This window comes from Rutidosis leptorrhynchoides, chromosome 4 (assembly GCF_046630445.1).
Source record: "Rutidosis leptorrhynchoides isolate AG116_Rl617_1_P2 chromosome 4, CSIRO_AGI_Rlap_v1, whole genome shotgun sequence".
NCBI classification, from domain to species: domain Eukaryota; kingdom Viridiplantae; phylum Streptophyta; class Magnoliopsida; order Asterales; family Asteraceae; genus Rutidosis; species Rutidosis leptorrhynchoides.
Window position 1 is genome coordinate 4,905,534 of NC_092336.1, and position 25,093 is coordinate 4,930,626.

General features: G+C 37.5%; 1 protein-coding gene across 1 annotated transcript; it reads right to left on the reverse strand.

The window, feature by feature from the left end:
* Positions 1 to 296: 296 nt before the first annotated feature.
* On the reverse strand, positions 297 to 22,122 carry LOC139839831 (protein Brevis radix-like 3). The gene is made up of 5 exons (XM_071829997.1): positions 21,580 to 22,122; positions 21,142 to 21,488; positions 1,777 to 1,912; positions 915 to 1,258; positions 297 to 552 (listed from the first exon to the last, which is right to left on the reverse strand). The coding sequence occupies exons 1-5, from the start codon at positions 21,697 to 21,699 to the stop codon at positions 474 to 476; spliced, it is 1,026 nt and encodes a 341-aa protein (XP_071686098.1). The 5' UTR covers positions 21,700 to 22,122; the 3' UTR covers positions 297 to 473.
* Positions 22,123 to 25,093: the final 2,971 nt, after the last annotated feature.

Genomic DNA, 25,093 nt, shown 5'->3' on the forward strand with positions numbered 1-25,093 from the left:
TGTATGGAGTGTTAACATCTTAGTATAAATACTCGCATCTCCTCCTTACTTAGTCACCAAGGCTTTTTACCCACACACACATAGTACAACACCATAACCTTCACATAGTAATAACAAACTCTACCAACACTTGTAACCAATTCCTTCACCTTATGATTTGTGGCACAATGTTGATCTTTCATACTGATTCATATATATCTGTACATGATCATCATCATCATCTTAAACAGATCTCATAACCTGATTATATTCATCATCATCATCTATATCTCATATCACATTCTGTTAGTGCACTAATTAGAAGATCAAATACACGATCTAATGATTTTATGATTTACAGCTAGGATGTAAAAAACTACAAATGCCTTGATTAACATAGAACTGCAAAATGCTACACTAGTTTTGCATAACAATATATGGATAGATATTATAACATCTTGCTTTTGGATAGATGGATAGATCGATATTTAAACTCACAAATACTGTTGTTGTATTCTGGCTTTATTCTGTTCCCACCACATTTTAGCATCTTTTTCTTCGAACTTTTCTCGACTGTAGACCAAATATGATTAAAGAAAAATAATTAGTATATTCATCACACTAGGACCCGTCAAAAGTTGGGTAATGGGACAAAATGGGCATATTGGCTATACCAAAATTTTGTCAAAATGAGTTTAGAGTCAAAGGAAAAATAATTTTGAGCAACTTTCACATGTTGAACCTGTGCCACCCACTTAAAATAAAACATAACTTATGTAGGCTAATTCATAGGAAAATGGGTCCAAAGCGACTTCCAACACATGATCAACGAAATCAAACACAAGTAATGTTGGATTGTCAGCCCATTTATAAGTAGATGGGTCGAAATTATCACCGCTATTAAATCGCATGATCTTTAATTGTTTAGATTATACCTGAATCTGACTCGCCTAAGCTCCCGTGTGCCATCAGGCAACGTTCTGATTGTAATGTATACTCCTGGCTCGTCTTGCTCAATCCATTCATTTTCCAAATCACCTGCATTGCTCAACGAAAGCTCTCCAGACTGATCAGTCTCTACATACGAAGAACTACTTCTTACTGATGATGTTTCAGTTTTAGCTAAGCTCATGTTAGAGAGTTTAGGTACTGAAACATGGTTAGCTTGTTGGTCAAGTGAATCTGATGACGAGTATTCCGTTCCGGTTGGGTGGTACAAGTTCCAAGGTGTGCGTGGAGGAGTTACAGGGTTGTTCTCTGCAGACTCGGTTTTTGAGCTCTGTAAAAGATAAGACAGTGCCACATCAAATACAGTGTTTTATCTATAACGGGTCATAGCGTAAATAATCAAATTAACAACAAAAACAATCCCGCTGATAGTAGAGTATGAGTGAGGTGAGATGTAGGTAGTCATACTTCTACCTGAGTTGTACTAAAAATGACACTAACAAACGGAAACTACTGCTAGAGGGGTAAGTTCGGGCTAGTTTTGTGACTTCGTCTAACAATGGGTCAGACAATTATAAAAACACTAATCATAAAAGTCACCTAAGTGTAGCTTCAGTGCACAAAATATGCTAAATAACGTTTGAAAAGAAAGAGTATTATTGAAATTCTATAATTATAATTACGTTCCTAGTTGAAATACTAGATTTTTATAGAAAAACGATTTTATTGGATCAAACTATTAAAGTGATTTGGGTCAACCTGGCCGAAAAGAAAAGGTAAATACTCCTGAGGAACTATTGACCAGTTACCCAAACTACCCATTTTGCCACCTCGGGAGACTAAACTAACCTCGTCTTCAGATGTTGGTGGAGATGGAAGTGGTACTCCTTGCTGATTAAAGTGTTGAACATTGTACAACTCCACAATCTTCTCAAAATTCTCAGACCACCATCTTTGAGCTTGCCATTTGTTGAACATTTCACGACTGATATAATACACAATGAAGAAACATTAGTAGTTCTCACCATAAAAATTGCTTAACGTATAATATCAAGTTGTTTTTAGTACAACTCAGACCATAATGTGCCATTATATCAGCACGATTGACCTATAAATTGTATGCACATATTCCTACTGTACCGATATGATAAGACTACTTTCCTGAAACTTCAGTTGCATTTTCTGGCGAAAATGAAAACTCCTTTTTGTCAATCAAGAGTTTCATGACCAAGGGTTGCTAATGCTTATCATTAATCCCCTTAATGATCATTACCTCGGATCAGTTACACGTCGTCTTTAAAATAAATAAAAAATCGTAGCTGAAAGTTTCAGGTATAGACCCAAAATAAAGTGGGTTAGAATTATCAGGTCAGAACTGGGTCGGCACCTCTTATTCTATAGATCCTATGCAAAACATCGTTATCTCATTCACCTCAAATTTATTATGGACATATAAATTATTATTTCGCAGCACTTGTCAAAGACTACACAACTATATAAATATTAAATATAACTTATTAATACTACAGATAGAAGTGGATATTTGAGTCCGAATATTAGGAAAAGTACACTTTTAACCAGATTTTAGACACGCTAAATGATCAGAAGCGTGAAATGGTTTGCAACAATTTTATTCCATGAATATTTTTTATTTAATGAGATCTAGTTATTAACGTGTAATGTTATTTTAGTGTACAGTATTACATTAACTAAACGCATCAACGGATAAAGGAAATCAGAACTCCAACCACTAGGATATTTTGGAATGGTTACGGTATTACATTAACTAAACTTAAAAAATTCGGTAAAACCCTTGGTTTTTATGGAAAATATGACAAATCTCAAGAAACAATGTATGATGTCAAACCAACACCGACACATGAACATCTTCATAGATTCAGGCATAAACTCTAATGCATGGTGGGAGCCAACACTCAAAACTACAAGTACCACGTGTTAGAATCATTAACCTCAAATGGCCTAGAATATTAATACTGAACATATGTACACGTCTTAAACCCCTAAACTACGACTTAACGTCACAAAAGCCTTCATCTGTCGATGCAAAATGATGATGGGCGGTACCCATCAGGCCTAGTAATTGGGCTTGGTCCATGGGTCGCTATTAAGTCTCCCTCCTAAACCCTAATTCTCTCTTATAAATAGAGGGGTCACCAATCAATTAGGGTACCCAATCGGGACACATTCTCACTAGGGTTTTTACCTACCACCCTTGGTAGGGTTTTTCCCTTCGCCACCAATCGGAGCGCCGTCCATCGGCCGGCGGTCAGCCCTTAGCCACTCTCCCGAGATCATCATCTCGGCTAGGGTTATCACGGTAACCGGACCGGAGGTTAACGCCGCTGAACTAATAAAACCCTCCTCTATTGCACTCAAGCGTGTTTCTATCCTAGGCGGAAATATGCTTGATCAATTGGTGCTTTCATTGAGAGTCGAGGCAAGAGTCTCATCTTCATCTTCATAGATCTTCTTGTAAGTGTTCTGCTCGTATTTATTGTTTATTGATATATATATTAGCTTTTAAATGTGTTGGAGCTGTAACCAATTAAATAGCACAATAACACGGGATTCGTTAGTCGCTATGTGCTTTTGTTTGATACAACTATTATGATTATATTATAATACTTACAATCAAAATTGTTGCTTGATATTTATGAGCATGGTAAAACAACGATTGGTTACATATTTGAACGACCTACTAGCTAAAAATTTTGCGGAATCGGTACTGGTTTGTATAGCCGCATATGTTGGCAATAACGATCAAGAAACCCTTGCATTCGATAGTACCATTAATGTCACAGATCGATATTGAACAATGCTGTGCGGATACGCTCCGTCGTAGATCTTAACGCTTACGGGCAGATCGCATTGCCTCCGGGCAGATCGTAACGCCTCCGGGCATATCCTAACGCCTCCAGGCACATCATCAGTTGCCCTTCATTATGTCTCCGGGTATGTCGTTATGTCGTCGGGCTGATTGTAGCGCATCCTAACTCCCGTGACGAATGGCACGTATTTGACACTGGCTTGATGGTTTAATTCTCTAGCGTATTATTGTGGCTAACCAGAATAATCGATTAATTTATCGAATGGTTGTGTTCGTTTGAGAATTGTCATAGGGGTGTGTCCCGGGTCATGGAGTAATCTTCGGAGGAACTTGTAATTCAGTTCCCCTATTTTTGGTTAAATACACAAGTTTTATTCATGAAGGTACAACTGTCAAAAATACCAGGATGTCAAGTGATTTTCTCAAACAATCAATATTATCTTTTTTGATAGTATTATTTAATTACTTAATTAAGTTACATGTTTATCGATATCAGTTGTGATATTCATGCTTATTAGCTAATTGATTTAAATTTGGGAATGAGTTGGCATAATATACCAAAATTAATATAACTCAAAATTACCGGATAACATATATCTATAATTTAGTATTATATTTTTGAGTATATCTTTAACTTTAAGAGGATATGTCTATCTCTTTTTGAAGTATATCGCCAGTTTTTCTAAACGTAGTTCCCAAGTTTAACCATTTGTACAGCACATTCGAACGACTTTTGCGTGGCACTTAATGCAGACGTTTGCACAGCTCTTTAAGTATGTTTGAGCATGTCATTTATGCGGTTCTTTGCATATCCTTGTACGGTCCTTAGTTCGCAACCCGGTTGCATACCTTTCTTGGCCTTTGCGTGGAAACGAAAGAGTTAATTACTAACTTTTTGGTTGTTACTAACTTTTGTTCGTTGCGCACACTTTGCATTTGCACCATGGCGGCTCCGCATAAGTCCATGGTCGCAGGCAAGGTTGGAGAATTCGGATCTCGGGGAGATCTCGTTTGGACTTTTTTAGGGAGATCTCGGCATCTCGGAATAATTTCGGGGAGATCTCGGACGTTGACTTACGTTGACTTTATAGTTTTTTTAATAAAAAATATACATAAAAACATAAATATATGTATATTTATATACGTTTTTACGAGATTTTACCAAAATATCCGAGAAATGAGCCAGAAAATCTTAGAAATTACGAATTTTACAAGAAAATCTTACAAATTAGCAAGAAAATCCGATAAATCGTGGCTTTGACTAAGTTTGACCCCGTTGACCGAGAAATCTCGGGAGATGATCATCTCGTCTCGGTTGTCTTCTAAAAACGAGATCTCGGGGGAGATCTCGGGAGATTTACAACACTAGTCGCAGGATTATTTGTGCGTTGCGCAACACTCTGCATGTGTCGTGCGCACTTTGCATTTGCACCATGGTGGCTCCGCATAAGTCCATGGTCGCAGGGTTATTTGTGTGTTACGCAACACTTTGTGTGTACTGCGCGCACTTTGCTTTTCGCCATGGCGGCTTCGCATAAATCCATGGTCGCAAGATTTTATGTGCGTTGCGCAACACTTTGCATGTGTTGCGCGCACTTTTCCTTTGCATCATGGCGGCTCCGCGTAAGGCCATGGTTGCATGATTTTTTGTGCATTGCGCAACACTTTGAATGTGTTGTTCGCACTTTGCACCATGGTGGCTCCGCGTAAGGCCACGGTTGCAGTTTATATTTCTTTTGGGTACTATACCTTGTACATTTCCATTACAATGGTAAATCGTAGCATTTTAATTCTTGTTCCATACACGTTCATCGCTCCCAAAGGTGGTGTCAATTTAACGTTGGATTTCAACACCACTAAATACTTAGTAGTATTGAAATGGGGGCTAGCATTGTGCTAGGTTAGTAGTGGGAAAAATGTGTTCCACTTTCATGTGCGGCCGTACAACTTATTTTTGGTGGCCAGTTGCACAACATGTGTTCTTAGGAATATCTCCCCTTTGGGTGGAGCATCATTATGCCTCTATATAACACCGGGTCGCTCCCGTTTCATGTTTCGTTGTGTCGTCGTTGACTATACTAGTTTGTCGGAACTGACGCACTTCGTTACCTTCTTTATGGTAAAGGCATAGAGTTATGACGCAAATATTCCGCAACACGCTTCAACAATACACGGTATCTTTCCACACTACTTTTACGCGTTGAGTGTCACTTATGGCATTAATCCCGCATAGCACCATTCGCGCTTCTCGCGACTCTATTGTACGTTGTACATGCTTGGATCAACCTTACATTGCGCCTCAGCGGCTCCGCATAAGCCTATGGCTGCAAATTGTTCGTGCGAGTTGCAACACGCAACACATTGCACACTTTTCTTAGCGTCATGGTGGCTCCTCGTAAGTCCATGACCGCAGTTTCTCTGATCCGCGCACATTGCGCCATGGTGGCCTCGCATAAGCCCATGGCCGCATTTTTACTTCGCGCACCTTGCGTAGTTCTTTTAGCGATTATTTGTGCAGGGTCTTTTGCACAACGCAATGCGCGGTCTTTTCTATGCCCCTTTTGCTCGCCCATTTGAACGCAGTTCTTTATGTAATGCTTTGCGTAGTTATTTTCTATGCGCGTTTATGTATCACCTTTAAAGGTGGTGTCAACTTAATGTTGGATTTCAACACCACTAAATACTTAGCAGTCTTGAAATGGGGGCTACCATGATATATGGATATATGGCTTTAACTGATAGGGAAGATCTGTTTCCTGTGGCGACGACCTTAAGCCTAAAAAACTTTTACGGCTATTGTATTGCGCCATGGAGGCTCCACGTAAGACCATGGTTGTAAGATTATTCGTCGTTGCGCAACACTTTGTGTGTACTGCGCGCACTTTGCTTTTCGCCATGGCGGCTTCGCATAAGTCCATGGTCGCAAGATTTTATGTGCGTTGCGCAACACTTTGCATGTGTTGCGCGCACTTTTCCTTTGCACGTGTTGCGTGATTTAAATTGTGCATTTCGCACGTTGCTTAAGACCATGGTGGCTCTGCGTAAACCCATGGTCGCACCTCATTTGGCATGCAGCGACATTAAAGAGGTAATATATAGCCAGTTGGACTTGATCACCCAAATTATCAGCTTATGTTCTTTACGACCACGATACACCTCTTCTTCATTTGACTTCTTGCCTACTTCCTTGCCTAGAATCGTCTTCACGATTGGTTTTTGGGTTTTAACCGTATGATTAGCTATACGGGTTATTCCCGGTTTGTCACATGATTACGATCATTCGACGGAAGACGCAACATTACGTAAATCGTACCTTATCGAATCGATAATCAAATTACGTAAATCATCATTCATTCATTCGTGGTTAGGGTTAACAGGTCAGTCTTTTACGACGGTAACCTACAACCTTCACGGGGCCATCGATCAACGAACGTTATCGATGGTGGACTTAACATTTAACCACCCCATCGATATCATCATATCGATCTGGGTTATTCACGGTAGCCGGACCGGAGAGTTAAATTCTAAGATCCTTAAACCCCACATTACTCGCAATCCCACTAGGATTGTGTAATGACCCGCACTTTTTCGATCGTTCTATACTTATAAGATTAATATTTACATAAATTAAACCTTACCAACATGATAAGCAATCCAAATTGTTGAGACTTATGTTTTCAAAGAGAGTTTTACACAACGATTGACCGTCTAGTTTGACCGATGATATCACGAACTATACAATATATGATAATTATACGTTTGTGTATATATATGTATATATACATATTTAACATGATCTAAGAATGTTTTAATACCTCATTTTGTATTAATAACAATAAGTTACAAGTATATTTTGAAACTACTAACTTAAGTTTTCAAAACGATAACCATACGCAACGTTATTTGACATAAATACTTATGACCTATAATGTTTATACATATATCGTATATGTAATGTATTTAATCACTTTTAAGGACTTAAATACATAAAATCATATAAGTGTATTCACAAAAGATAGCTATATTTGAATCCTCATTCCATTTTTCACAAAATTTCTATACGTATATCTAGAGTACATGTACTCGTATCATACCTAGCTTCTATACGTATTTACTATTAGTATATACACATCAAATCACCACCAACCAGCCCTTGTTCAATGCCTTATGTATAAGGTAATTGCTTTTGTATGATTGTTTGACAAATACACAAGATTACAAGCTAAAAATTTTGTCTTCATACCCCCCTTTGTCACGTTTTTAAAGGGTCTTCATGGATCCTCATTTTGATTCATTTTAACTTCAATTATCTTAGCTAAAACACACACTCTTTCTTAACCTTTAAACTCCATAATCATTCAGCAAGAAACCTTGAAGATCTAGCCATAGAAACAAGCTTTAAACACCATAAGAAAACCCTTACAAAAACACTTCAAGAATTCTTCCAAGAACACAAACTTACTTCCAATCTTTCATCCAATTCCATCACCCTTTTGGTTCTAGGTTCTTACTCCTCTTTTACAGCAACCTTGTCCAAGGAACTTGAGGTAGTAACTATGTTCATAACCTTATTCGATTCATATATATATAGCTATCTTATTTTGTGGTATAAAATTTTAACAACAAGAACATAGTTTGAATGTTTTCAAACTTGTTTGCAAACTAAATAGATCCTTCTAACTTAACTTTTAAAATACTTCAAGACCTGTAATATATCTTAAATATATGCTAATTTAACAAGGTTTAACTTGGTTTTTCAAAGAACACCTTAAAAACTGTTTTTACGACGTCGGAGTGTAACCGGGGGCTGTTTTGGGTTGGATAATTAAAAACCATCTTAAACTTTGAATTGGAGGTTTATTTTCTGGAAAAATGATTTTTACTATGAATATGTTAACACATAAAAATTTTATGATTTAACTCAAAGTATAAGTATTTTTAGAAAAATAATCATTTAAGGTTGTTTACATGATGGAAAATGATTAACTTCATAAGTTTCACCAAAGTTTGACCTATGACCTATGATTTCGAATACAAACTAAGGTATTTACAGTTCATATTCTTAAAGAGGGACTCGATCCAAGGAAGTGGCAAGTTGAACCAACGAAAACGGAGTTGTAACGAAGAAACTATGACCAAAACGAAATCGGATATCCAAGACTAATTTAGCTACGTGATTAATTGGAAAAAAATTAAATAAATCACATCTTTCTAAAATAACATGATATTTTATATATATGTACTCATAATTTAATTTTATATGGTTCAGGATCACCCGTAAACAATACGAGAAGATTAATCATAAGATCCCATGATTGTACGCAACACGTCATTTGACAACACCCGTACTTTATGTACGCAACACGTCATTTGACAACACCGGTACCGTGGGTCAAGATTAATCTCGACCAATACATATACGATGGGGGTTTTATTTATTTCGTTGGGGGTTTATTAAACACCTAAAAATGAACCATTTAAAATTGAATTACTAACATCGAACTGCTAACTACGGACTAAGGAATTATTAAAAGTATTATAAGTATATATATGTGACGATTGTTTAAAAAGAAAAGGTATTGATATATTATATATGGTTAGGTTTGTGATATCAATCGGAGACCAAGTCAAAATTACATATCTTCAAGACGAAAGTGAGTATATAGTCCCACTTTTAAACTCTAAGTATTTCGGGATGAGAATACATGTATTTTATGTTTTACGTTATGGACACAAGTAACTGAAAAATATATTCTACGTTGAGTTGTACCACTGGCATACTTCCCTGTAGCTTGGTAACTGTTATTTACAGCGGTATTGTAAACGCGAATCCTGTTGATAGATCTATCGGGCCTGACAACCCCAACCGGACTGGACGACCAGTATTCAACGGTTGCACAGTACTTCGTTTCGTAACTACACTTGGTACGGTGTAGTAAGATTTCATAATAAAGGGAATATGCGACGTGATTAAATGTTAAGTATGGTTACCAAGTGCTCAACCACTTAGAATATTTTTATTAAAATGTTTACATATGAAAATCTTGTGGTCTATATATATATATATATTTCTGCCGGCATTAAACCTATATCTCACCAACTTTATGTTGACGTTTTAAACATGTCTATTCTCAGGTGATAACTAAAAGCTTCCGCTGCAACATGTTGAATTTGAACAAGATCTTGAGTATGCATATTTGTGTCAAAAATAAAACTGCATATCGGAGGATTTGTAATGTAAAATATGCTAGAAATCGTATTGTTATCATCACATGTAAAGTTTGTAAGTCTAAGATTATCGCTAAACGATAATCATCTTTTTATTGTCTAAAGCTTGTATTAAAATAAGAGTTATGGTTTGTAATGTAAAATAAATGCAGTTGTTCTTTTAAAAATGTCGCATATAGAGGTCAATACCTCGCAATGAAATCATACGTTATCTAACTCGTTCTTATGGTTAAGGACGGGTTATGACATGTGGTATCAGAGCGGTGGTCTTAGCGAACCAGGTTTGCATTAGTGTGTCTAACTGATAAGTCGTTAGGATACATTAGTAAGTCTGGACTTTGACCGGGTCTGATTTAAAAACCATTGCTTATCATTGTTGGTTAAAATTTATATGTAAATATTATGTAGTACTAATGGGTTAGTTGTTGTGTGATAGATGTCGGGCTCAAAACTTGTTATCACATTCAGCGACTCCGAACCAGAATCTTCAGATGGTGTTCCAGTCATTAACCTATCCGATGACGAAAATAATATCTTTGGGGAAGACTCACAAATTCCGGATGAACCGACTATAGAGAACCCGGAAAGTGAACCCGAGGAGGAAAGTGAACCCGAGGAGGAAAGTGAACCCGAGGAAGAAATACAGGAAATTACAAAAGACAAGTTCGAACTAGGAAAGAAACGAAAGGCTAATGAATTAGAAAATTCAAATCCCGAGTTTAGTAAGGATGATGTGGCACCAACTCCACTAGACACTACCACCCCTATTCCCGCTATTCCTATTCGTTCTATCCCGGCATCCAGTTCTTCAGTCCCACAGCCAAAATATAGGCAGACAGCCAGGATAAGCGTTAAGCGATTCTTTGAACCTAAACGTCCTAGAAAATAGACCAAACGATGCGCTGCCGTATTAAACCATGGGATCATATAATGTTTTGTATAATATTATTAGTGTGGTTTGCTTAATGTTCGATGTAAGATAAGCATATATAAAATAGTGAAGTGTGAAATGCAATAATTTTCCATGGTTAAGTATTATTTAGATGGTAGTAATTGATTCTGTACTAAGCTATTAAGTATGGACATTAACGGGTAGGTACTACCCTAGATATAATTATAAAACGCTAATAAGAAGAAAAGGCTTTTATAATAATACCTGGTTCATATTATTAATAAGCTATAATGTACTGTAAATATACACTACATCTATAATATTCCATGTGAATAATTATTTTCTTTTCATTCTTATAGAAGAATATGGCGCGATTGAACCGAATGACGGAACAAGAAATCCAGGAACTCATCAATCAGCGAGTGAACGACAGAATGTTATGGGTCGAGGCTGCAAGAGGTGCTGCAGTTAACCCAAATCCTCGTGTGGGGTGCACTTACAAAACTTTTCAAGCTTGCAAGCCCTCATCATTCAGTGGAACAGAAGGACCGATCGGTTTAACCCGGTGGATAGAAAAGATGGAGACTGTGTTTAAAATAAGTGGTTGTGTTGAAAAGGACATGACCAAGTATGCATCGTGCACTTTACAAGATAGTGCACTCACGTGGTGGAAAAATTATGTGAAGGCTGTAGGAGGAGATGTAGCTTATGATACTCCTTGGGAAGAATTCAAAACAATGTTAATCAACGAGTATTGTCCAAGGAACGAGGTTAGGAAGTTGGAAGATGAATTACGAAGCCTGAAGGTTGTTGGTACTGAAATCACCAACTACAATCAGCGATTCATGGAATTAGTTTTGCTATGTCCTGAATTGGTTCCAACCGAAGAACGGAAGATTGAAATGTACAAAGATGGTTTGCCCAAAAAGGTCAAGGCAAATGTTACAGCATCGAAACCTAAGACAATTCATGAAGCTATAACCATGGCAAACGAGCTAATGGATCAGGTCATCATGGATAAGAAAGTATCCAATACTGATGTGAAGGTATCAGGTAACAAAAGAAAGTGGAATGGAAATTATGATCGAGGTAACCAACAACAATCTTTTAAGAAACAAGAAAACACGCAAGGTGCGGGTAGTGGTTTAAGCTTTGGTTATAAAGGACAAAATCCTTTATGCAACCGATGCCACAAACATCACTCTGGTTACTGTAATGTGGTATGCAACAAATGTAATCGAAAGGGTCATCTTGCTGAAGATTGTAGGGCTCTCGTTACAAATACAAATGGTACCAAGACTCCTGCCACTAATGCAAATAGAACTGCTTTGGCTACTGTTACTTGTTATGGATGTGGGAAACAGGGTCATTATAAGAGCCAGTGCCCGAATCCAGAGAAGAATATCGGACCTGCACGAGGGAGAGCATTTGTTATTAATGCTAGAGAGGCGTGTGAAGACCCGGAGCTTGTTACGGGTACGTTTACCATTAATAACTTATCCGCATCTATTATATTTGATACTGGTGCTGATAGAAGTTACGTGTGTAGAGACTTTCACGCTAAATTGAATTGTTCATCATTACCTCTAGATGCTAAGTACATGATTGAGTTAGCTAATGGTAAACTAATTAAAGCCGATAAAATTTGTCGTGATTGTAAAATAAATTTAGCCGGAGAAACGTTTAAAATTGACTTGATACCCGTAGAATTAGGAAGTTTTGATGTAATAGTCGGCATGGACTGGATGTTCAAAGTAGGAGCTGAAGTTGTGTGTGCCAAGAAGGCAATTCGCATTCCTTGTAAGGATAAAATGCCGGTGATGATTTATGGAGAGAAGGGTAACTCAAAGTTAAAACTCATTAGCTGTTTGAAAGCCAAGAAGTGTTTAGAAAAGGGATGTTATGCTATTCTAGCACATGTTAATAAAGTCGAAAAGAAAGAAAAAGAGAAGTGCATCAACGACGTGCCTGTGGCAAGAGATTTTCCTGAAGTTTTTCCGGAAGAGTTGCCGGGATTACCTCCATTTAGATCTGTAGAATTTCAAATAGATTTAGTACCAGGAGCTGCACCAGTTGCCCGTGCTCCATATAGACTTGCACCGTCCGAGTTAAAAGAACTTCAGAGTCAGTTAAAAGAATTACTGGATCGTGGATTCATACGACCAAGTACTTCACCGTGGGGAGCTCCAATTTTATTCGTCAAGAAGAAAGACGGATCTTTCCGAATGTGTATAGATTATCGTGAATTAAATAAGTTAACTATCAAGAATCGGTATCCACTACCGAGAATTGACGACTTATTTGATCAACTCCAAGGATCATGTGTGTACTCGAAAATTGACCTAAGATCGGGCTATCATCAATTACGTGTCAAAGAAGAAGATATACCGAAAACTGCTTTTCGGACACGTTACGGTCATTACGAATTTTTGGTCATGCCGTTTGGATTGACGAATACGCCAGCTGTATTCATGGACCTCATGAATCGAGTTTGTAGTCCATATTTAGATAAGTTTGTTATTGTTTTCATTGATGACATTCTTATCTATTCCAAGAGTGAGCAAGAGCATGAGCAGCATTTAAGGTTGATATTAGAGTTGTTGAGAAAAGAACAGCTATATGCTAAATTTTCTAAGTGTGCTTTTTGGTTGAAAGAAGTGCAATTTCTTGGCCACGTTGTTAGTAGCAAAGGAATTCAGGTTGATCCAGCAAAAATTGAAGCCATTGAAAAATGGGAGACTCCTAAGACACCAATGCAGATACGCCAATTTTTGGGTTTAGCCGGTTATTATAGAAGGTTTATTCAAGATTTTTCCCGAATAGCTAAGCCGTTGACAGCGTTAACGCAAAAAGGGAAGAAATATGAATGGACTTCTGAGCAGGAGAGTGCATTTCAATTACTGAAAAAGAAGTTGACTACGGCGCCTATTTTATCGTTACCTGAAGGGAACGATGACTTTGAAATATATTGTGACGCTTCGCGACAAGGTTTTGGTTGCGTTCTTATGCAACGGAAGAAAGTTATTGCATACGCATCCCGACAATTAAAGATTCACGAGCGGAATTATACGACGCATGATCTAGAATTGGGAGCAGTCGTGTTTGCATTGAAGATATGGAGACACTACTTGTATGGGGTTAAATGCACTGTGTTTACTGATCATAAAAGCCTTCAACATATTTTTGATCAGAAACAGCTGAACATGAGGCAACGTAGGTGGGTCGAGTTAATAAATGACTATGATTGTGAAATTCGTTATCATCCCGGGAAAGCGAATGTGGTGGCTGACGCACTAAGCAGAAAGGAACGAGAACCAATTCGAGTACGAGCGATGAACATAAAAATTCGCATGAATCTCAACTCACAAATCAAAGAAGTTCAACGAGAAGCACTTACTAAAGAAAATATAGGAAATGAAATAATGAAGAAGTATGAGAAGCAACTCGTTATGCGGGAAGATGGAATTCGATATTTTGCAAATCGTATTTGGGTACCGAAGTTGGGTGGATTAAGGAAGTTGATATTGAATGAGGCACATAAGACAAGATACTCGATACATCCTGGAGTTGGAAAGATGTACCAAGATCTTAAGACACATTATTGGTGGCCTAATTTAAAGACAGACGTTGCAACATATGTTGGGGAATGTTTAACTTGTTCCAAAGTCAAAGCTGAACACCAAAAGCCGTCAGGGTTACTTCAACAACCAGAAATCCCAGAATGGAAATGGGATGGTATTACCATGGATTTCATCACGAAGTTACCAAAGACTGCCTGGGGATACGACACCATTTGGGTGATTGTTGATCGTCTCACCAAGTCTGCACATTTCTTGCCTATAAAGGAAACAGATAGAATGGAGAAACTATTACGATTGTATATAAAGGAAGTTGTTTCAAGGCATGGAATACCTATTTCCATTATATCTGATCGTGATAGTAGATTTACCTCAAAGTTCTGGCAATCACTACAGGAGGCACTAGGAACTCGTTTGGATATGAGTACCGCATATCATCCGCAAACGGACGGGCAGAGTGAAAGAACAATTCAGACTCTTGAAGACATGCTCAGGGCATGTGTGATCGATTTTGGAAACGGATGGGATAAATATCTACCATTAGCAGAATTCTCGTATAATAATAGTTATCATGCGAGCATTAAAGCTGCACCATTCGAAGCATTGTATGGAAGGAAGTGTAGATCTCCTATCTGTTGGAATGAAGTAGGAGATCGACAATTAACTGGTCCCGAGATCATACACGAAACGACTGAGAAGATAGTACAAATTAAGGAGAGATTGAAAACAGCCCGTAGTCGCCAAAAGAGCTACGCCGATGTCCGAAGGAAACCATTAGAGTTTCAGATTGGGGACATGGTTATGTTAAAAGTGTCACCATGGAAAGGTGTAATACGTTTCGGCAAAAGGGGTAAATTGAACCCAAGGTACGTAGGCCCGTTCAAGATCATCGAACGCATTGGACCGGTAGCTTATCGACTCGAGTTACCGCAACAACTCGCCGGAGTACATAATACTTTTCACGTCTCAAACCTTAAGAAGTGTCTTGCAAAGGAAGACCTCACCATTCCTCTTGAAGAAATCCATGTCGACGAGAAACTACAATTCATCGAAGAACCAATCGAAATCATGGACCGTGAAGTTAAACAGCTCAAGCAGAGCAACATACCGATCGTTAAGGTTCGTTGGAATGCTCGAAGAGGTCCTGAGTTTACTTGGGAACGAGAGGATCAGATGAAACAAAAGTATCCACACTTGTTTCTCGATGACGCAAAATAGGTACAATTTTAAAATTTCGGGACGAAATTTATTTAACGGGTAGGTACTGTAATGACCCGCACTTTTTCGATCGTTCTATACTTATAAGATTAATATTTACATAAATTAAACCTTACCAACATGATAAGCAATCCAAATTGTTGAGACTTATGTTTTCAAAGAGAGTTTTACACAACGATTGACCGTCTAGTTTGACCGATGATATCACGAACTATACAATATATGATAATTATACGTTTGTGTATATATATGTATATATACATATTTAACATGATCTAAGAATGTTTTAATACCTCATTTTGTATTAATAACAATAAGTTACAAGTATATTTTGAAACTACTAACTTAAGTTTTCAAAACGATAACCATACGTAACGTTATTTGACATAAATACTTATGACCTATAATGTTTATACATATATCGTATATGTAATGTATTTAATCACTTTTAAGGACTTAAATACATAAAATCATATAAGTGTATTCACAAAAGATAGCTATATTTGAATCCTCATTCCATTTTTCACAAAATTTCTATACGTATATCTAGAGTACATGTACTCGTATCATACCTAGCTTCTATACGTATTTACTATTGGTATATACACATCAAATCACCACCAACCAGCCCTTGTTCAATGCCTTATGTATAAGGTAATTGCTTTTGTATGATTGTTTGACAAATACACAAGATTACAAGCTAAAAATTTTGTCTTCATACCCCCCTTTGTCACGTTTTTAAAGGGTCTTCATGGATCCTCATTTTGATTCATTTTAACTTCAATTATCTTAGCTAAAACACACACTCTTTCTTAACCTTTAAACTCCATAATCATTCAGCAAGAAACCTTGAAGATCTAGCCATAGAAACAAGCTTTAAACACCATAAGAAAACCCTTACAAAAACACTTCAAGAATTCTTCCAAGAACACAAACTTACTTCCAATCTTTCATCCAATTCCATCACCCTTTTGGTTCTAGATTCTTACTCCTCTTTTACAGCAACCTTGTCCAAGGAACTTGAGGTAGTAACTATGTTCATAACCTTATTCGATTCATATATATATAGCTATCTTATTTTGTGGTATAAAATTTTAACAACAAGAACATAGTTTGAATGTTTTCAAACTTGTTTGCAAACTAAATAGATCCTTCTAACTTAACTTTTAAAATACTTCAAGACCTGTAATATATCTTAAATATATGCTAATTTAACAAGGTTTAACTTGGTTTTTCAAAGAACACCTTAAAAACTGTTTTTACGACGTCGGAGTGTAACCGGGGGCTGTTTTGGGTTGGATAATTAAAAATCATCTTAAACTTTGAATTGGAGGTTTATTTTCTGGAAAAATGATTTTTACTATGAATATGTTAACACATAAAAATTTTATGATTTAACTCAAAGTATAAGTATTTTTAGAAAAATAATCATTTAAGGTTGTTTACATGATGGAAAATGATTAACTTCATAAGTTTCACCAAAGTTTGACCTATGACCTGTGATTTCGAATACAAACTAAGGTATTTACAGTTCATATTCTTAAAGAGGGACTCGATCCAAGGAAGTGGCAAGTTGAACCAACGAAAACGGAGTTGTAACGAAGAAACTATGACCAAAACGAAATCGGATATCCAAGACTAATTTAGCTACGTGATTAATTGGAAAAAAATTAAATAAATCACATCTTTCTAAAATAACATGATATTTTATATATATGTACTCATAATTTAATTTTATATGGTTCAGGATCACCCGTAAACAATACGAGAAGATTAATCATAAGATCCCATGATTGTACGCAACACGTCATTTGACAACACCGGTACTTTATGTACGCAACACGTCATTTGACAACACCGGTACCGTGGGTCAAGATTAATCTCGACCAATACATATACGATGGGGGGTTTTATTTATTTCGTTGGGGGTTTATTAAACACCTAAAAATGAACCATTTAAAATTGAATTACTAACATCGAACTGCTAACTACGGACTAAGGAATTATTAAAAGTATTATAAGTATATATATGTGACGATTGTTTAAAAAGAAAAGGTATTGATATATTATATATGGTTAGGTTTGTGATATCAATCGGAGACCAAGTCAAAATTACATATCTTCAAGACGAAAGTGAGTATATAGTCCCACTTTTAAACTCTAAGTATTTCGGGATGAGAATACATGTATTTTATGTTTTACGTTATGGACACAAGTAACTGAAAAATATATTCTACGTTGAGTTGTACCACTGGCATACTTCCCTGTAGCTTGGTAACTGTTATTTACAGCGGTATTGTAAACGCGAATCCTGTTGATAGATCTATCGGGCCTGACAACCCCAACCGGACTGGACGACCAGTATTCAACGGTTGCACAGTACTTCGTTTCGTAACTACACTTGGTACGGTGTAGTAAGATTTCATAATAAAGGGAATATGCGACGTGATTAAATGTTAAGTATGGTTACCAAGTGCTCAACCACTTAGAATATTTTTATTAAAATGTTTACATATGAAAATCTTGTGGTCTATATATATATATATTTCTGCCGGCATTAAACCTATATCTCACCAACTTTATGTTGACGTTTTAAACATGTCTATTCTCAGGTGATAACTAAAAGCTTCCGCTGCAACATGTTGAATTTGAACAAGATCTTGAGTATGCATATTTGTGTCAAAAATAAAACTGCATATCGGAGGATTTGTAATGTAAAATATGCTAGAAATCGTATTGTTATCATCACATGTAAAGTTTGTAAGTCTAAGATTATCGCTAAACGATAATCATCTTTTTATTGTCTAAAGCTTGTATTAAAATAAGAGTTATGGTTTGTAATGTAAAATAAATGCAGTTGTTCTTTTAAAAATGTCGCATATAGAGGTCAATACCTCGCAATGAAATCATACGTTATCTAACTCGTTCTTATGGTTAAGGACGGGTTATGACAGATTGTCTACGGTTTACGAACCAATGAGTGGAATTATGTTGTCCTCAAAATTCTATTGTTCATGGCAAGATTAAACGCGTCGCGGATATAATAACTTTCAAAGGCCAATAAATCTCTCGCACATATTTTATCAATAGTTTATTGTGCGGTTCCTGCCTACTTAAGGGGTGTCCTCTAGCCCCCGCGCGGCAGAAGCTTGTTTGATTACAAGGCTAGCTACTAACGGCAGGTGAAGGGAATTGGTTTTCCCCTAGCCAACCGCCACGCAGACTAGAAGGCTGCCAAGTCGACTTAAAATACGAGCATTGGTTTGCTTGTGCATATTAAATTATCCTAAGTATTGGTTTACTTGGGGAAACTCTTAAGTATAAAAACATTGGTTTTTAGTTAGCATTGCCTTACCACACAACTAAGTGCACCCCTAGTACGTGACAGAGCAAGTGATGCTGTAACTTATGAGTATAAACTTTTTTCGTGCGGACTCGCACACGGGCTTTTTGTTAAAATATTGGTTTATTTTACGCAGCGCCCGAAATTGTGCATAAGTTTTGGTTAACTTATGCGCACATTGTGTGAATTGTCTTAATTCGTGATGATAGGCAATTACAATCAAATGCATAAATGTCCATGATTACGTTACGTAAGCGCATGGTTACTTGACACCCCTCACAAATATGTGTTGGGGGTGCCTCAATATGACTCTGGGATCGGACTCCGTGAGTCTGAGATGCCTTGTATACAACTACAAGTTCCGATTAGCTAGTTGTTTCAGGATGTCATTTTGACGTGGTCTTATTTATAGTTCGCCATGACATGTTTTCACATTTCATACCGAACTGGGAGGGAGTAAATCCCTTCAGTTTTGTTTTTGCAACATCGCTGCTTTGTGCATTGCGGATGGTGGTAAAAGTTAGCATGCTCACATCGCTGCATTGCGTTAAGCGCAAGGATGCATCGCGAGTAGCTGCGGTTAACATGCATGCGTCACATTTGGTCGTATCACGCATAATTGCAATGCGTGGGGCTGTGTCGCGCATAGTTATGATGTGTGGTCCGTACTGTGCAGGGTTCCACCCTACGGATTCCCACTCACCACATGACCGCATGGCGTGCGGAATTATTACATCGCGTCATCACATTACTATGTGGATTCGCTATGCATTTGACTTCGCAGTCGGTGCGGGTTATGTGATGAGTTATTTGCGGTGGCATATTTGTAACTTCGATATGACATTAATATGTCACACCGAACTTGGGGGACTTGATGATGGGCGGTACCCATCAGGCCTAGTAATTGGGCTTGGTCCATGGGTCGCTATTAAGTCTCCCTCCTAAACCCTAATTCTCTCTTATAAATAGAGGGGTCACCAATCAATTAGGGTACCCAATCGGGACACATTCTCACTAGGGTTTTTACCTAGCACCCTTGGTAGGGTTTTTCCCTTCGCCGCCAATCGGAGCGCCGTCCATCGGCCGGCGGTCAGCCCTTAGCCACCCTCCCGAGATCATCATCTCGGCTAGGGTTATCACGGTAACCGGACCGGAGGTTAACGCCGCTGAACTAATAAAACCCTCCTCTATTGCACTCAAGCATGTTTCTATCCTAGGCGGAAATATGCTTGATCACGGTTATCTTGTATGGAGTAATATATTTCTTTTAGGCTAATTTGTCTCCTAATAACTTGTCATTCTAGCCTTCTAGGGATTGTATTAATGCAGCTGAAGATAAGTTCGTCTCTTATAATAAATTTTGTACTATAAAAATTGAAATATCCATGGTCATATAAGGCAGGCGACAGATCACTTCCTAACAACTGTCCTCATTCGTTTGACACCAACAAATACAGATCATCAATCAAGAACATTGAAACAGCCAACTAATCTTTAACCTTAACGTTTGAGAGATTCGTTTGTCAAAAAGCTAATTTAATACGGAGTACATTAGTTGAGATGTAGTAAAGATTTAATGTGAGTCCCAAAAAAATATTGTGGTCACATATTGTGAAGATTGGACCCCATATGATGACACGAGGAGTGATCAGAGATGTCATTGTCTCTTACTTTGACTATTTTTAGTTTTTTATGCACTCTGTTTCTTAACTCACTGTGTCCCATTAACATTGCTATCACTACATGTTTTGGGATCCACTTCCCTTTTGATAAATTTCAATCCTTTGTGGTGTCTATTATTGTTGCCTCATTTCCATGTTTGAATTTTAAAATGATGCATTATTTTAACAGTGATGATGATACACTAGAGAAAAACTGTTTTTCTGTTTATTTCATACGGATTAATAAAATAAATAAGCCGAGAGTAACTGGATAATTTTACTCATGTTTACGTGGCTAAACTGAGTTATCCTGTGACTACATCTGGTCATTGAATTTTAGATATAATGACCACTATAGGATAGGATGTAAAGATGATTATAAATAAGAATAGAAATTTATATTTTAAAATATCCGAGTTTTGAATGAAAAAAAAAAATAGGCAAACCTGAAACGAATACGTTTTAAATCATTGCCGCCTTGAGGTAAGGAAAGAAATGTAATGAGAACACCAGGTTCGACTTGAGCAACCCATTCTTTGATTTCATCCTCTTCCATAAACACAATTGATTCGGTTCGGCCGCTAACTGATGTGGGAGTGGTAGCACCACTTGAAAGCCCCTTTAGTCTTGCCTCCATTTCCTTACCCCACACCTTAGCCCCGGCTCTTTGGTACCCACCAAAAAACCTACCAGACACTGAACCACTTTCAGAGTCCGGATAATAAACATTACGGGTCGGGTTACTGCTGGTTGATCCGACACATGGCTTGCAGTTCTTATATGTCCCTGAAGCCTTCAATGCAATATCCTTGATCTATAAATCATATACATATACATTTTAGTATTAAAAAAAACAGAGGAATTACTTTTAATATAAGTTATACCTGCGATGTGAGGGATTTAACAGCTTGTTTAGTTGAAGGTGTACTACCAATATCACATTGATCATCATGTAAAGATGATCCACCTTTAAGATCCTTAGTGCAAACAATACACGTCAGCATCGTTGGATAAATTCTTGATAAATATCACCGTTACCAAACAATCAAAGTTTATAATGGGCGTGATGATATGTATGAAATGGCAAAAGATAGGTAAAAATAGGTGTAGAAGAGTCGACAGAAAGAGTTGTAAAAGGTGAATTTGCAACCACGTTTGAGGGAACAAGTGTAATCGTATGCGAAGAGAGAGAGAGAGAGAGAGAGAGAGAGAGAGAGAGAGAGAGAGTATAGGATATAGCAAGAGTGTGGCCGCCTGTTTGTATTGTACGATAAGATGCCGGCGGCAAGAAGTGCCGGTGGGTGAGTGGGTGATTGATCTATACGATAACGATGTAAAAAAAGAAAAGTAGGATATCTAGTCTAGTAGAGTGACTACACACCACCGTACCTATTTATTGTTGCATTGGAACTACAAAAATACCAACACACCCCCCTTCTCTTGTGCCGCTTGTTTTGTTATTAGGTTCTTCTATTCTCCAATTTTATAAGGAAAGAAATAAAGAAAAGAAATGAGGGGGAAGGAAGCTAATCCTTGGTTTAGAAGGATATTAAAGAAGAAGAAAAAATTATACATCAAAAATTTTTAGTTTCTTTCGATTTCATCTCTTTTCCCTCCCTAATATGACTCTCAAAACAAAGTGTGCCATATAGTTATGGTGAGTGTGACATGAAAGCATTTTGAATTTTTTTTTAACTGAGATAATTGTGATGTGTCAATATCATTTTTTAAAGGTATTATCTGCGATGTTGTGAAAAGTATTGTTGATGGATTTGAGTGGTGTAGTAGAATATGATTAAGAGTTGAGTGAAAAAAAGTGTTATTTTTTTTCTAAAAGTTGATATTGGTTATTGTTTATCCTTCTTGCTCGTCATACAAATGTCCAATGTAACTTAAAACACAAAAACGACACCCCATAATAGACGTTTTAGGCCTCGTTTTTTAGTCAAGCCACTTTTAACGTGCCTCTTTTCCAAGACGGCCTCTTACAGGGCGTCAAAGCCTCATTTGCCTCATGTGTTGCTTGTGTAGTGAAAATATATATATATATATATGACCCCTTGCGGCATCGTTTTTGAGGGCGTCGAGCAAAACATAAGCGAGAAAAAGTAGGACGTCAAACGTCATTATATAATTAGTTTTGTCCTTTATTTACTCAATTATTGTTTTCTTTTATCAAGTCAGCCAAAATCTTCACACAACACTCTTCACAATCTCACTCATAACACTCCTTCAAAAATCCATATTGTTATGTCCTACTAACAATTATCTCACCCAAAACCTTTCAATATGTATCTACGTCACAATTATCATAACGGGTGATTTAAGTGCAAGTGATTTTCTTATATACCACTACTATTAACTACTCTTGTACTTTTTTCAAACAAGTTTAACAATTTATTTTTCTAAGCCAACTATATTAACTACTCTTGTTACAAAATACCGTCCAACGTTTAACGCCCTTAAACGAATTTTTTTTTTTATATATATAGTTGACCACCCAGCCCAGACATCAGCCGCAGCGCGGCTAGGCTGGGCGCGACGCGGCCAGACCATGGAACTACACGTCGGTTTTCTCAAACCTTCTGTCACCGAAATACAATGAAAGGCGCGGCGCGGCTAATGGACCCGCGACGCGGCCCTGTGCTGCTGCTGATGCTGGACTTAACTTGCCTTAAAATAACCTTTCACAATTTATAACATCACACGACACCATTTTAACAACATAACCCATTAACAAACTTAACTAAATAATTTCAAGCATCATTAAGAGTTACAAAAATTATTTGGTCACGCACGACCCATTTATATAACTTCAACATAACGCTTTGACCCAAAGTTCAAAATGAACATAGTTTATGAGTACAAAAGCCTTTGGTCGATAAGCAGTATCAATAGAGCTAGATTCAAAATAGGGACTTGCACTCCTTACCTTCTCGGTGTCCTTTCGATCCTACCAAAACATGAAAATAACATAGGGGTAAGCTTTCATGCTTAGTGAGTTATAGGTGAATAAACGGAAACGCATAATATTAAACATAAACAATACATTGCTTAACTTTTCCAACCTAGTAATTGTGCCTAAGCTAAACATAACCATAAGCATACGCATATGTCTAAGCTAACCTTAATTCATTATGCATACAAACATAGACACCCCAAGTGTCTAAGTGTAACAACCCAACCCGTTATCCTTCCAATATTGCAGCATAAAAAAAAAAAAAAATTAAAGCAGGGCTGACCAGGAGGGGTGCGCGGCGCGCACAGGGCCTGGCAGCCCGCTATCCACTTTTTCCATTTCACGCGAAAAGATCTTCGACTTCCCGACACATTTAGATCAAACGGTTTTCACAACGTCTTATAATAGTTAAAAATATCACATTTCCATAATAAAAAGAGTTTTACGACGTCGGGCTCACATATGCCCAAATTACCCCTTTAAGTACAAAATACAAATTCGACCAATGAGTTTAGTTTTCAAACAAGACTACGAGCATTATGTTTGGGGATAAACTACCCAATCCTAAGTCGAATCCAAAAGTAATTCAAGCAAGCATCAAAAGGAAAAATCATCTAATTCTCGAGCATACCCTTGCCACGTCCGCCTTCGAACCTAAAAATGTAAACAACAAGAGGGTAAGCAAATGCTTAGTGAATGCAATACTTATACGCATACATACATAATCCAATTACATGCATACACCTACACAACAACACAATAACATTAGCAAACCGCAAACGAATAAATGATTAATCGTACGTACAACAATGTAACATCATTAGCATAGAGATCTCAACAATAATATATGCCAAAAACAAATACGTACAATGCTAAAAACTTACACATCCCAATAAACCCAATGTCGACATTCGACTCGATGGTGGCCGACGAAGAGTAGTAGGTCAAATACGTTAACTACTCACCACCCATCGCACGCGTACGTGGCCGACGAAGAGTAGTAGGTCAAAATCGTTAACTACTCACCACTACGCACCATGAGGCTGACGAAAAGTGCAACTGAAACGTTAACACTTACCTCAATCACAAGGATGGCCGACGAAAAGTGAAACCGCTTACCATCCTACGATAAGTGGCCAACGAAGAGCGGATCCCCAAACGGATAACACTCACCACTTACCCAACACATATATATATAGCCGACGAAGAGCGATAGGTCGACGTTAATCACTCGCCACATAACCAAACACACTCATGTGACCGACGAAGAGTGATAGGTCAAACATTAACCACTCGTCACATAACCAAACACACTCATGTGACCGACGAAGAGTGATAGGTCAAACATTTATCACTCGTCACATACACCAAAAGAATATAGCCAACGAAGAGCTATCCACACGGATATCACTCACTATATTTCCCAACTCAATTGTGGT